This window comes from Hippopotamus amphibius, chromosome 13, assembly GCF_030028045.1.
Source record: "Hippopotamus amphibius kiboko isolate mHipAmp2 chromosome 13, mHipAmp2.hap2, whole genome shotgun sequence".
In the NCBI taxonomy this organism is placed as follows: domain Eukaryota; kingdom Metazoa; phylum Chordata; class Mammalia; order Artiodactyla; family Hippopotamidae; genus Hippopotamus; species Hippopotamus amphibius.
In genome coordinates, this window is record NC_080198.1 from 350,367 (window position 1) to 364,626 (window position 14,260).

The 14,260-nt window shown below is 65.7% G+C and overlaps 1 protein-coding gene across 1 annotated transcript; it reads left to right on the plus strand.

The window, feature by feature from the left end:
- Nucleotides 1-1,986: 1,986 nt before the first annotated feature.
- Nucleotides 1,987-13,790, plus strand: CHST13 (carbohydrate sulfotransferase 13). Its single transcript, XM_057706728.1, has 3 exons — nucleotides 1,987-2,089; nucleotides 11,116-11,198; nucleotides 12,941-13,790. Exons 1-3 carry the CDS (start codon nucleotides 1,993-1,995, stop codon nucleotides 13,781-13,783), a joined length of 1,023 nt encoding a protein of 340 aa, XP_057562711.1. The 5' UTR covers nucleotides 1,987-1,992; the 3' UTR covers nucleotides 13,784-13,790.
- Nucleotides 13,791-14,260: the final 470 nt, after the last annotated feature.

The following is a 14,260-nucleotide window of genomic DNA, read 5'->3' on the forward strand; positions in this document are numbered from 1 at the left end:
ACGTGTGCCACTGCCAGGACCCACATGGCCGCTCCTTCTCCTGTGCCCCCCACACCTGCACCGTACCCCACGAGGGCGGAGCACGGACTGTCCTGCGGTCCCCCGCGGCCTCCGCACCCGGGAGGAGTGAAAGCGTGTGAGGCCCTGTGAGAGGGCAGAGGCCGCAGCTGGCATCTTCTCGCGGGAGCTGACGAGGCCCCGGGCGTCTGGAGAGGGATGTCCACCCTCCCACCCCAGCACCCAACACGGGGCCCCCAGGGGCCGGCCTCCAAGGACTTTTCTGCAGGGGAATGGGCCGAGGTGGTGTCCTCAACATTGGCCACCAGGTGGCAGCACAGGGACCAAGACGCCCGCCTGAGGATCGAGAACCAGGTCCTCACGCCGGCGCGGGGAGATCCGGGGCCCTGGGGGTGTGGATACCGGGGAGTCCCGGTCCGGGGCCCAGAGAAGCAGCGGCCCTGCCCGCAGGCCATTCTGGGGGCAAACTGGACGCTCTCGCAGGCCCTGCGTCCCGGCTGTCTGGAAAGTCATAATAAGGAGCTTCTGGTCTGTCTGTGGGCTGTTTCCTGCCCCTCTCGGCCACTTGAGATCCACCACGGCACTTGGCGCCGTACCTTCCAGACAGCAGACCTCTTTATTTACTTAACGTTCGCCTTTAAATAGGCCTTTAAAGCTTACACGTAAGGGGAGGGAGCTTTCATATCACCACCTGAGCAGACTCCAGAGTCACCCCAGAAACAGACAGCAACCGTACAAATAAAACAATCACCAGTGTGGAGTACTTAGACGCACTCACTGAGCACCAGGCGCCGCTCCAGACATCTCCTGTGTCTCATTCAGTCGCCACGACATGATGAGGGCGTCCTAGTACTACCCCACTGCACAGGGAACTGGGGCACAGAGAGGTTAGGCAACTCTCCTGAGCTCACCCAGCAGGTAAGTGGCACCAGCAGGGTGGGAGGCACCAGATTCTTCACACGGAGCTTAGAAACGCACCCTTTTCTGCACACCCCCCGGCTCAGCGTTGGCCCAAGCACACGCGCATCCACACACACCGGCACGCACAGCACCAGCTGCCCCCTCGGGTGCCCTGCCAGCCTGACTTCTGGGCAGCAAGACCCTGCGGCCGGGCCGGGTCTCCCAGCCCCCAGGGAGCTGGGTGTGCCCACATCTCCAGGCTGGATTCACTCCCATCCCCCTGCACTCGGGAGTCCTCAGCGAGTTCTACCTGCTGCCCTGGGGTCTGGAGCAGCTGTGGGGGGGCCGGCTGAGGCACCGCAGCTCTGATGTCCCGAGGGGAGAACTGAGACCGCATCTCAGCATCCCCGCCCCCCACCGCCCCCAGTCTGGCGGCCACCTGCCGCCGCTGGATCCAGGCAGGACCTGGAGACCCGCGTGGACAGCAAGGCTACAGGGTGGGCTTGTGGGGAAAAATAGGCACCCCTGTGCCTGATGCTGGGAACGGGGGGCCCGGGGGAGTCACGTACAGGCGGGTGGTCCCCCAAGCCCGCCCTCGAACCCCTGGACCTAACGCAGTAAAAAGGCTAGGGGCCACCACGCTCCCCCGCCCCGGGGACCAGGCTTCTCGGCCTCGGGCCAGGGGAAGCGGACGGCGGCGCCGGCGATGGGCTCCCTCCACCCAGTCTCCATCTCCGCGCCCCGGACCGCTGCCCCGGTCCCCAGTGGGTGGCCCCGGGGGCGGGGTGGGTCCCCAGCAGTCGCCGCCTCGGCCCCCCCGCCCGCTCCCGGCGAGCAGAGCCCTCGGGCCCCCATCCCCCCACCGCGCCGCAGGAAGTGGTATCGGGTCCGGATCCAGGTGCGAGGACCAGTCTCTGGCGGCCCAGGGGCGGGTTGGCGGGCGGTTTCGGGTCGGACTCCGGGGGCGGCTCCGGGACCCAGGGCTCGTCCGCGGGCGGGCCCGGGGCGGGGCGGCTCCGGGGCGGGCTCCCCGGGCCGCCGGCCGGACCGCGCAGCGCGGAGCACCGGGCGAGCATGGGGAGGCGCTGCTGGCGGCGGCGCGCGCTGGCGGCCGCCTGTCTGGGCGCCGCGCTCCTGCTCCTGGGCGCCGCGCCCCGCGCCCTGCGCCCGGGTGAGTGCCCCCCGGACCCCCGACGGCCGGGCCCCCGCGGTCTCCCCCCCGGGCGGAGGGACGGGGGCGGGCGGGCTCGGCCAGGCTCCCGGCTCCTCGCAGGGGCCTCGGCCCCTCGGGAGCCGGTGTCACACGGCCCGGAGAGCCGAGGGGGGACGTGCGGGCCTCCCGGCCTGTGCCCGGACCCGCCGAGGGGCGGACGGCAGAGAGCACTCGGCCCCCCCGGGGAGCCTGGCGCCGGGAGCGCCTCCGGGTCCGCGGCCGCGCGCGGGGGGCGGGGAGGACGCTCCGGGTCCGGGGGGGGGGGCCCTCCGCGCGCCCCGCCGGGAGGGGCTCGGCTCCTGCGCACCCACCTCACGGGCCGGTGGGGGAGGCAGCCAGCCGGTCGTGACCCGCCCCGGGCGCACACCTGCCGAGTCCCCGCTCAGCCGGGGCGCCCGTGAGCCGCCGAGCCGCCGGCTGCGCAGTCCCTGGGGCTGGCGGTGCCCGCCCGAGGCCTGTCCTGACCTCTGCTCTGTTTGCCTTTTCCTGGTGTGAGTGAGAGTGAATGTGAGTGTGTGTGTGGGGGGGGCTCTGCAAAAATCCTTGTCGTCCCGCCTTTGGAGGCTGGCAGACGCGGCCCAGGGAGGAGGTAACCATGTCCCCGGGTGGACAGGGACCGTGGGAGCGTGGGGTCAGGGTGGCTCGAGAGCTGAGGCTGAGGAGACTTCCAGGTCAGCACCTCTGCACCTGGCTGGGTCTGGGTTGATGGACGAGGGCCTACCTGCAGGCTGACCTGTCCCTGCCCTCCCAGGGCCTCAGCACTCCCATCTATAAAATGGGCTGCTCAAGTTCTTCCCTAGAGGGCCTCCGGGGAGGTGAAGTTCAATGGCAGCAAAATGCCTGGCCCCCAACCTCCCCATCGAGGCGGCTGTCACAGCGGTGGTGTGGTGTCCCCTGCCTCCCGGGGTGAGGGGCTTCCATCTCCTGCTCGCCTCACGCCTCTGGGACTGCCTCTGGGCTGGGGTCCGGGTGAGGCGGGCGCAGGAGGCCTCCTCGCGGCTCCCCTGGGCTCTGCCCAGTCACCCTGCTGTCCACTGTCCTCGTGTCTGGACACAGCTGCCCTGACCCGGCTGCCTCCCCACGCCCTCAGGAGGGAGCTGCGGTCGGTCAGTCTTTTGACCCCTGACCAGTTCTGAGAGCCGGGTGGCCATGGGGGGTGGTGCTACCCCCGTGGGGAGTACCAGCTCCCATGTCTTAGTAGAGCCAAGCGCCCCTGGCACCGTGTGGACTGTGGTCCTAGCGTCTGGCCACCCACTCTTTCTTGGACGAATGTTTACCAGGACCTGGGGCTGGGCAGGGCTTGGTGGCCCCTGGCCCCCAGGGCTCAGGCCCGGCTCTGAGGGGAGAGAGAGTCTGCACTTTGTTCCTTCCAACCTCCCCCCTCCTCCAGGAGTCAGGAGGCTGCCTGCCACCCCCCTTCCCCAGCCTTTGCCCAGGCTGTGCCCCGTCTGAGCCGCACCTGCCTCACGAACACCTGTGGCCACGACCCTCTCCCCCGGCAGGCTGGCCTCACTGCGTCTGGCCTGGCAGACCCTCCTGGAGCCTCGCTTCCACCGCCCCCCGGCGGGGGGGTGGGCCTTTCCCCTGCTTCCCAGAGCCCCTCTCTGCTCCTTCGGGGCTCTCAGACCTTTTCCCACGGCCTGCTGCCAGCCATCAGAGCTTTGAGGGTGACCTCAGACCAGCAAGGGTTAATCAAGCCACCCCACCCTGCTGGCTCGTCTGTCCCCAGACCCTGAGCTGAAGCCCCTGACCCCAGGAGCCGGAGAGGTGTGCTCACGGTGGGCCTCTGGAAATGGCCTCAGTAGGGCCTTCGGCATCTCTGAGTGTGTCCCAGCAGCGTGGCCCAAGTCGGAAGGGCGTGGGAGTGTGGCTTGTGGCTGGGGAGTAGGGCTCCAGGGCCCCGGAGGGGCTGCAGCTCCATCCTCCAGGCAGCCGGGTCTCCGGAGCAGCGGGGGTTCACACAAGGTGGACAGGAGGCTCCTCAAGGGGGCTCTACGGCCCCCTGTCTAGTGGGGAGGCCTGAAGAACCCAACTGGCGCCTGGCAGGCCAATGCTGAGCTAGCGGCCAGGGTCCTGGGGACGAGGAAGATGCCGGAGGAGGCGGGACAGCGGCCCGGGGCACCGCGGCCCTCAGCGCCCCACCCCCGCCCCAGCCCCAGCGATGGCCGCTGCCCGCCTGTCCCCCCGCCCGCCCGCCCTTGGCTTCCCCTGTGGCTCACCTGGTGGGGTGGCTGCTTCGGTGTGATGCCCTTGACCACGTGTGCGCTGGGTGCCGGCTTGTGCCCGCGTCCACCTGGGCTGAGACAGAGCTTACGGCCAACCTGTCCTCCATTTTAACATCAACACCCCGAAATGCAGCCGGCACCCTCCGCCCCCAGAGGCACACCCAGGGAGAGCCGTGGCGGTGCCACGGTAGCTGCCCCGCCCTGCTGGCCCACAGGGGCCTTCCTGGGGGGCGCCGGAGCCCACCCCGACTTGACCTCCCGTCCCCTTCCGGGTTCACAGGAAATCAGGGGTGTTTCTCTCAGAGCCAGGCGGGGCCTCTGTCCACGTCCAGGGGATCCTGGCTGGGGGAAGAGAAGAGAGGGTGTGGAGGGAGGTCGGGTGGGGGCTTGTTCCCAGGGCCCCCCCCTCCTGGACTGGACCGTCGCCCTCCTCCTCCTCCTCCTCCTCCTCCTCCAGGGCACACCCCTTCCCTTAGGGCCCTGCCTCCTGTCCGAGGTCCGAGGGCGATGCGTGCGAACGGGAACCTTCTCCCCCACGCTTCCTGGAGGGGCTTCAGGGGGAAGGACCCAGGAAGCGCAGGCGGGGACACTGACTCTGTCCCCGCTCCCCACCCCCTGCCTCCCGTGGCACCGCAGCACCTGGGGCCCCGGCCGAGGGGACCACAGGCTCCCCGGGGGTCTGGGTGCCCCTGCCGTCGTGCAGCGCAGGGGCCTGTGGGCGGCCCCCGTTTCTGTCTGGTCCCGTGCAGCATGAACGCAGAGATGCCCAGCGACGCCGGGGGAGCCCAGGAGCCGGGCCGAGGGGTCAGTGAGGACCGCGATGCCCCCGGCCTTGGGGACAGGGCCCCCGGGGCCTTGGCAGCAGCCCCGGTGCAGGGGTCGGGTCTTGCCCGCGGCTGCCCTGTGTCCGCTACCTCCCCGGAGCCCCCGGCCCACAAGCGCCCCAGTGCCCGACTGGACCCCACTCCTTCCTGTCCTGGCCCCGGAGTCACAGCAGGTGAGGGGCAGAGACGGGGAGCCCCCGGAGGGCCGTGTCCCAGGCTCACGGGGCCAGACGCCGGGCCTGCAGGGGCGCGGACCGCGTCCCCAGCTCCAGGCCCGGCTCTTCTCCGGTGGCTTCGGGCCCAGCTCCCCAGCCCGAGGCGGCTCCTTTACCTGTGATTTCAGCCGGGATCCCAAGGGTGCCTGTCATCGGCCTGGATTGGGTCACATGGTGCCTGCCTCTGAGCCAATCGCTGTGGCAGAAAGGGACGGCATGCCCTGATTGGCCGGGCCCGGTCACATGCCCAGCCCAGCAGCTATGGCAGCAGAGAGCCTATCAGAACCACCTGGAGGGGACAAGCAGGGTTGTGTCTGGAGGGGAATGAGATGGGCAACGCAGAGGAGGGGGCGTGGCTGCTGGGAGCCCAGTCAGCAGATGCCACCACGCGAACCACTCTCCTGAACTGCTAGAGGGTTCAGAGCTCTAAGGCACCTTCCAGGCCTCCGGGGAGTAAAAGCCGGCTGGCAGAGTGGTAGTCTCATCCTGCAGCAGAAGATGCGAAGATCAGTAGAACGAAGTGGCTTCCTCAAGGCCACCCAACTAGGAAGTGTGGGTGCTAGGATTCACACCCGTGTCTAAATCCTAAACCCATATGCTTTCTACTCTACAGGGCAGGGGTATTTGGGCTGGGCTTTGAGGGCTGCATAGGAGTTTACAAGGTGATAAAGAAGGAAAGGGAATTGCAGGCAGAGGGAGTGGCACAGAAAAGCAGGGAGGAGTGAAAGGGCCTGGTGTGCTAAAGGATGTGCTGTGGGTGGAGCTCAGGGTGTGTGAGCGGGAGGAATGACGCGGAGCCCAGGAAGGTACTGTGGGGTGGCCAGTGGCCTTGAATGGCAAGGTAGGAATTGGGGTGCTCTCCCCATGGCCAGGAAGGGCCACCAGTCTTTAGATAAATACTCCCAGACACGAGGTGAGGTGTGGGGTTGTAAGAAAACAAGACAGTGCCCTGCCTACAGAGCTGACCTTCCAGACGTCAGCCCACACAGACTGCACAACCTCAGCAGTAATGAGTGCCGTGAATAAACTAACGGGAGTCTTTTCATGGAAGAGGCCCTCTTTCTGGAGGGACATTTGAGCTGAGATCTGAACAAAACGTATTTGCCCTAAAGGGTAGAGGTTTCTGGAGGAGCGTCCCAGGCAAGAGTCAGTGCAAAGGCCCTGAGGTGGGGGCATACCTAATGTGTCCGCTGACCAGCAGGAAGGCAGTGTGGCTGCAGCTGAGGGGGTGAGCGGGGAAGGGTGGGGCGGCGCCTGGTGGGACCCTGGAAGGAACTGGGACTTGCCACCTGCCAGTGAGAAGCCACGTGGGTTTTACGATCACACGGTGGCAGGAATAAGGCCTGTGATTGTCCCCGGCAGAGCGGACGTGACTGTACCGTGAGGATTCCGTGCTGGGGGCTGTGGAGCACAGTGTAGCGTCTGGGTCTCAACTACAAGTGGACAGATCGCTACTCTTCTAAAAAAAAGAAAGAAAAAGAGAGGGCGAGAGAGAGAGCGAGCGAGGCAGGATTGCTTCTTCCTTGTGAAGGGCTTGATCACAGGAGGAAATAGCCCTGCCCGGGGCCTGCAGGTCACCAGGGGACTGAATGGACTGGGCAGTGCTGCTCCTGCCCGTCTGGTCTTGCGACACTGGCCCAGCCAGAACTTATTAACCAGGAGCCGTGCTGTAACCTCCGCTCCCTGGGCTGGGGGTCACGGGTGCAGCCTCCCAAGCAGCCCAGGTGCGGCTGCACCGGGCCTATCCTTGGGGTGGCGGTGCCCAGCCCACCCAGCCTGCAGTGTTGTGAGGACGGGTGGGGGAGTGCGCAGGGCAGGGTGGGTCCCGACAGGGCACGGCAGTTAAGGACGCACTCACACTGCGGCCTGGCGTCAAGCACGCTTCTGGCCCTTACTTGCTGTGAGGTCTCGGCACGTTTCTTTGCCTCTCTGAGCCTCGATTTCCCCATCTGTCAAATGGGGATGACGACAGCTCCTGCCCCCAGGAGAACGCGTGTCCGTGAGCAAAGCAGGGCACGGTGCCAGGCGCTCACCCGCCCAGCGCCTGCTGCCCGGCTCCCGGGCGACTCCTGTGCTGCCAGGACGCGTGTGACAGCTCAGGTGCAGCAGACACTGGGGTGTCGGGCTGGGCTACTGGGCCGGGACCCAGGCCCGCTCGTGAGCCTGGGGCTGCGTGCTTCCCCTGGCCTGGAGCCCTGGCCTAGACCCTGGGCACCCCCAGTTTGCGGGCAGCTCATCCCCTCTGCTTCCCGCCCCTCCGCACCCAGCTGGTTTGCTTTGAGCTATTTCACACGTCCCGCCGTTTCCCCTCCTCCCAGCCTCCGTCCCTGTCCTCCTGGGTAGCTGCTCTGTCTGTCTGTCACCCCTCAGTCCCTCCCACCCTCCTTCTGCCTCCCTTTCCCCCTTCTCTCTCTATAACCTATTTTTGTGTCCCTTTTCAAAGCAGAACCGCCTGTGGTTTTGCCTGTGGCTGCTCTGGGCGGGTCCAGGCCCCTCGCTGGCCTTGCGGCTGGGTCGGCCCGCTCGTCCCTCCGGGCCGGTCTGCCCCACAGCGCCCTCGGCAGGGTGGCCTGGGACCTGGAGCCTCGTGGAGGGGCTAGGGGCAGAGGACACGGGCAGGAGGGGCTTGGGCGGCGGGAGTGGAGGTTGCAGGATGCCTCCGCGTGGCCCCCTGGGGAAGGCCCGCACCCCCGGCGCCCCGGCCCCCCGCTGTGCGGAGTTGGGGGGCTGCATTCCCCTTCAGCCCTCCGCCTCGGCCAGCCTGCCCAGCCCGCTGCTCTGCGGCAGCAGGGGTGGAGCTGGGGGTGGCACCCAGCCCTGTCATCGCTGGCCGCAGCTATTCTGGGCCTCTCGCCTTCCCCCCACCGGCTCCTGGGGTCTGGCGTGGGGCCCACGTTCCTCCAGGCTGCGGTCTGGCCAGGGGGCGAGGGGCTCCACGCAGAGGCTGGTGTTTCTGGACAGCTGGGTGGTTCCGAGTCGAGGGGCTCTGGGGTGGGGACGGCCCAGGTTTGCTCCTCTGTGTGCCCCCCTGCTGGGCGCCAGCCTTTCCTCCACCCCCAGCTGTGGCCCCGACGGGAGCCCGTCCCCTCCCACGGCCTGCCCTCTCCCGTCTGCAAAGCGGTGAGGCGGACCCCTCCTCCAGGGCTGCGTGGTGCCTGCCCGCAGACAGAGGTTCAAGTCTTGGGACCACCAATGACCCCCAAGACACGGGCAGGCCCTGAGGGCCTCGCCCCTCCACGGGCCCCGGTCACAGGAGGGCCCAGCCCTCGTTCCGGGGACCCTGGAGTGGGGAGGGGCGCAGAGGCTGCCAGGGGCAGGCGGCCTGGACAGTGGGCTTCAGGTGCACGCGGGGGGTGCTGGAGGCCGGGACAAGGCCCCTCCACGGGCACTGCTCCAGCTCAGCGGTGCCCGGCCTGCGCGCCCCGGCCAGCAGCGGCGGCAGACTCACGGGCCCCACTCCAGGCCGGCGGGGCCAGAGCCCCTGGGTGTGGGGCCAGGCCACCTGCGTTTCAACAGGCCCCCTTGAGACGCTCAAGTCTGAGAACCACTGCTTGTGGCCCATTTGCCGACAGATCAGTCCATCAAGTTTTCCAAGTCTGTTTGCCAGAGACTGGTCTTAAGGAAAACTCTTGAATCCCGGTGGCATCTGAAGACTCTTCATTTGGTTGCAAGCCAAGGAAATGTTCATTCTTTTTATGAGTATATTACTGCCTCATATGATCCTGAATTCTTAAAGATATTCTTCCTATAATCCATATTCTTATAAATTCAATGATTTCTTGATAGCCATTGAGTATAAATTTATAAACCAGAGTTACACAAAATGCTCTTGGGTATATTATTTTTTATGGTCAATATTGTTTATTTTTATTGAGAAACACACTCATTCTATAAAATTCAGTTTTTTAAAGTGTACAATTCAGTGGTTTTTAGCACATTCAAAATCTCTGCACAGCCATCGCTGTAGGAGCCCAGAACCTTAGCCCCTGGCCGTGCCCCCGCCACGTTCCCAGTGCGTGCCTGCCCCCACCCCCCAGAGTCCCAGGAAACCACCCATCTCCCTCCTGTCTCTGGGGATTTCCTGCTCTGGGCGGTTTACGCAGAGGGTGACACAATCAGGGCGGAGCCTTCTGTGACTGGCTGTCTTCCCTCAGGGTCGGGTTACAAGCTTCATCCACAGGGCAGCGGGCCTCAGAGCTGCATTCCCACGTGTGGCCATTTACTCTGTTAGCTGCGGGGTTTTCCCAGGTGGCCTTTATCAGTTGAAGTTCCCTTCGATTCCTGGTTTAGCGTTCTCATCGTGAAAGGGTGCTGAATTTTGTGCAATGCTTTTTCTGCATCTCTTGATGATCGTGTGGGGTTTTTTCTTTATTTTATTAATATGGTGTGTTACCTTGCTTGCTATTTCTGTGTTGAACCAGCCTCGCATTCCTGCAATAAATCTCACTTGCTCATGGTGTATAACCCTTTTTACGTGTTGACCAATTCAGTTTGCTAGTATTTTCTTGAGGATTTTGCATCTATATTCATAAGAGATATTGGTACATAGTTTTCTTTTTCTGTGATGTCTTTGGTTCTGGTATCAGGGTAATACTGGGCTTAGATAATGAATTGAGAAGTATTCTCTTCTTTTTTGCTCATTTTTGGAAGAGTTCGGTAGAGACTGGTGTTAATTTTTCTTTAAACATTTGGTAAAATTCACCAGTGAAGCCACCTGATCCTGGGCTTTTCTTTGTGGGGATTTTTAAAAATTACTAATTCAATCTTTTTACTTATATATCTGTTGAGTTTTTCTATTTCTTCTTGAGTCAATTTCAGGAATTTGTGCCTTTCTAGCAATGTGTCCATTTCATATAGGTTACATCTGCTGTTGTGCAGTTGCTAATAACACACACCTCAACCCCTTCTTATTTCTGTAAGGTCCAGTACTGACGTCTCCCCTTTCATCCTGTTTTTAGTAATTTAAGTCTTATTCTTTTTCCCTTGGTCAGTCTAGCCAAAGACTTGCCAACTTGGGTGATATTTTTAAAGACCGCATTATAATGTAATAGTGTGTTAATAAGTATAGTCATATTTAAGAAAAACAGGAGCCTGTGGTAGTTCTGGGAAGCTTGAGGAATGCCCGGTGAGACAGCCCGTCCCTGCCCTCGGAGGCTGCCAGCCTGGGCAACAGCAAAACCCGCGTTCACCATGAGCGACACACACACCCCAGCAGGCGACGTGCAGGCCACTGCAGGCGTCCCCAGCGGGTCACCTGAGCGGGTCACCTGCGCTGCCACCTCCGCTGCTGCCCAGCCCTTTCTGGCTGCCCGTGCCCGGGGTTAGGGGAGGCTGGAGCCCAGCCAGCCTGCTGAGCCCTAACCCTCAGGGCTCCGTGGCCGTGGCGGGCACCGCTGGGCATGAGATGAAGGCAGGTGGAGGCAGCTGTGGTTGGATGGTCAGGGCATTCCCGGAGGGCGGCGGTTTCCCCTTTCCCTCTTGCTCCTTCCTGCCTGGCACCCTCCACTCTGCAGGGCAGGACATGCGGGCAGGAGTGACACCAAGCACCCTGCCCTGGTGGACGAGGCACCCTGTTGGTGACCCCTGAGGCAGGCGGGATGCAGGAGGGAAACTGAGTTCCACAAGTGGATCTGATGTGCCCAGGTGAGCTGGCCAAGCCCCCAGGGCCACGGCCAGTCTGTCTGGTACAGCAGTGAACGCCTCTCTCCTTCTCCCCCCAGCATCTGAAAACAGGGCCGTGGGCTCTGGCTGGCTTGGCGGGAAGAGGAGGAGTCCCCTGCAGATGCTCTATGACCTGGACCAGGTAGGTGGACAGACGCCCACCCCTCCCTGCCCCGCTTCCAGCCATGGAAAGGCCCGAGCCCCCTGTGGACCTCCCGCATGCAGGCTCCGTCCAGGGAAAGAATGCTGGGCTGTAATAGGGCAGATCTCGGGGGCGGGTTGCGAGACGTGGGGTCTCCCCACCCCAGCCGTGGACTGAAGCCACGCTCTGTGCAGCACTGTTGCACGTGGTGGACATAACCACCCGCAGGCTGGGTGCCACCCACAGCAGGAGGCAGCAGCGGAGGCGCTTAGTGTCACGGCGACAGAGAGACAGGCCAGGTGACCGCCCCAGGGCAGGGACCTGTGGGGACCACGCACGGTCCCCAGTGCACACAGCTGTGCCTGCTGGGTGCACACCCCGCCTCACACACGCCCCCGCAGCCGCCCTCAGACAGCACGGCTGAGCACTGCTCAGGACGCTGCGCAGGCGGGCCACCCGGGTCCCTGTCCTTGAGGCATGGATGGTCCCGGATCCGACGGTCGCCTGCACTGATGCGCGTCTAGAGGGGTGGCCCAGGCTGCCCTGAGCTCTGACTGGGAGAGCGCCGTGTAGGGGGGACCATCTCTGAGAAAGGGACACGGGACCTGCCGAGGGAGAGGGACGATGCAGCGGCGGGGGGAGCGAATGCCCGATGGTGGCGGAGGACACGGCAGGGTGTGTGGGAACGCCAACGGGGGGCTGCGGAGAATGACCAGACAGGGTGGGGAAGGCGGCGACTCACTGAAGCCTGAAGGGCTGAGCAGACATGCCCCATGCCCTTGGGTTGCAGGCGGGGAGGCCTTGGTTCAGAGAGGGTGACGGGCTTGCCCTGGGCCACACAGCGAGCGGAGGGCAGGCCGGCCTCGCTGGGCTTCTTAGGGGCAGGTGGGGCTGGCTCGGGCCCCTTGCAGCCTGAGGGCCCTGTGGCCGCTGCATGTCAGGGCACCTTGCAGCTGCACAAACAACAGCAGAGAAACAGTCCGCCCGACAAGTGCTGACCGTGCGCCGGGCGCTCGAGCTCTGCGAGCCCCGCAGGCGGCTCGGCAACCCTGCAGGATGGGGCGTCATTCTCCCCGTTTACCGGTGGCACTGGCCCCTGGCACAGGGAGACCGAGGGCCCTGAGACGCTCACAGGGGCCGTAAGGACTCAAGCCAGGCTGAGGTCAGGCAGCCGAGTCCAGCCAGGCTGCAGGGATGAAGGCTGAGGCTGCAGACCTGGCCCCGAACCCGCGTGCACAGCCCCAGGCCTGCGGGACCTGAGTCGGAGCCCCAGCCTCCCGACTTGAGCCGTCCGCAGCCGCTTCCTCTGAGCCTGTGTTCTCAGCTGTAACAGCCAGACGGCGGTGACTTGGTATTTGCGGGGCTGCAAACAGCAAGAAAGCTACCTGAGGCCAGCTGAGGCCGTGGGGACTGTCACAGCTTACTCCCCCAGACGCTCAGAGACCAGCAGCCCCGGCACAGCTGTGCCCAGTGCGCCGCCCCGTCCTGCGATGTCACTAGCCCGTAAGCTGCTGCTCTTGTACCCCACCTTGGGTTTAGGGAACGGTGGGCAGAGGCCCCGTGTGCGCTGGCGCTCAGCGCTCTGACGCCGCGCTGACTCTGACGTCGCGGCTCGGCCCTCGGGGTCCCCAGCGCCCTGCACGCGACCCCTCACACGCCTCGGCCCGGGCAAGTCCATCTTCCCCCCTCCAGGCGCCCTGCCACCCGCGGGGCCCCGACCCACCGCCGTCCCGTCCCCGCAGGGCCCGCGCTCCGCCCTGGCCGAGGTGCACCGGCAGCGGCGAGACCTGCTCCGCCGCGCCTGCAGCCGCCACACGCGCCGGCAGCGCCTGCTGCGGCCCGAGGACCTGCGGCATGTGCTGGTGGACGACACGCACGGCCTGCTCTACTGCTATGTGCCCAAGGCGGCCTGCACCAACTGGAAGCGCGTGCTGCTGGCGCTGAGCGGCCGCGGCCCCGCGGACCCGCGCGCCATCCCCGCGCACGAGGCGCACGCGCCCGGCCGCCTGCCCTCGCTGGCCGACTTCAGCCCGGCCGAGGTCAACCGGCGCCTGCGCGCCTACCTGGCCTTCCTCTTCGTGCGCGAGCCCTTCGAGCGCCTGGCCTCGGCCTACCGCAGCAAGCTGCAGCGGCCCTGGGGCGCCGCCTTCCAGCGCCGCTTTGGCGCCCGCATCGTGCGGCGCCTGCGGCCGCGCCCGCGCCCCGACGCGCTGGCCCGCGGCCACGACGTGCGCTTCGCCGAGTTCCTGGCCTACCTGCTGGACCCGCGCACGCGCCGCGCCGGGCCCTTCAACGAGCACTGGGAGCGCGCCCACGCGCTCTGCCACCCGTGCCGCCTGCGCTACGACGTCGTGGGCAAGGTCGAGACGCTGGCGGAGGACGCGGCCTTCGTGCTGGGCCTGGTGGGCGCGCCCGGCCTGCGCTTCCCCGAGCCGCCGCCCGGGGCCCGGGCTGCCGCGCGGGACCGCGCCGCGCGCCTCTTCCGCGACATCAGCCCCTTCTACCAGCGGCGCCTCTACGGCCTCTACGGGATGGACTTCCAGCTCTTCAACTACTCGGTGCCCTCCTACCTGCGGCTGCGCTAGGCCCGCGCGCGGGGGGCGGGCCCGACGCCGCCCGGCCCGCCGCCTCCCCGGTGCCGCCCGGCCCGCCGCCTAGCCTCGCGGGAGCGGGACCCCCGGTGCCCGCGCCTGCTTCCTCAAAGCGCCCCGAAGCCCCAGCTGGCGGCGGCTTCCCCGGGGCCTCTGGGTGGTGGGTGGCTGAGGGTGGGCCGGTAGGTTTCCAGGCTGCGAGGGCCTGTTGTCAACCCCGTCCGGAACCTACCCGTGGTGCAGGATTAGAGGGCCGACTCAGCGTGGCCCGTGGCCCGTCGGGGGCCCTCCCCACCTCACCCGGCCTGGTGGGGACGGCCCTGGCCAAGGAGAGAAGCCAGACCAAGGGCAGGGACAGCCGTGTCACCAGCTCGGCTCAGGCAGCGACCTGCCTGCCACCTGGGCGTCCTGAGCCGGGCGCTCCCGGAGGGCCCTGTTCCGGCCCTGCCCTTGGTCTCAGCCCGGCCACAT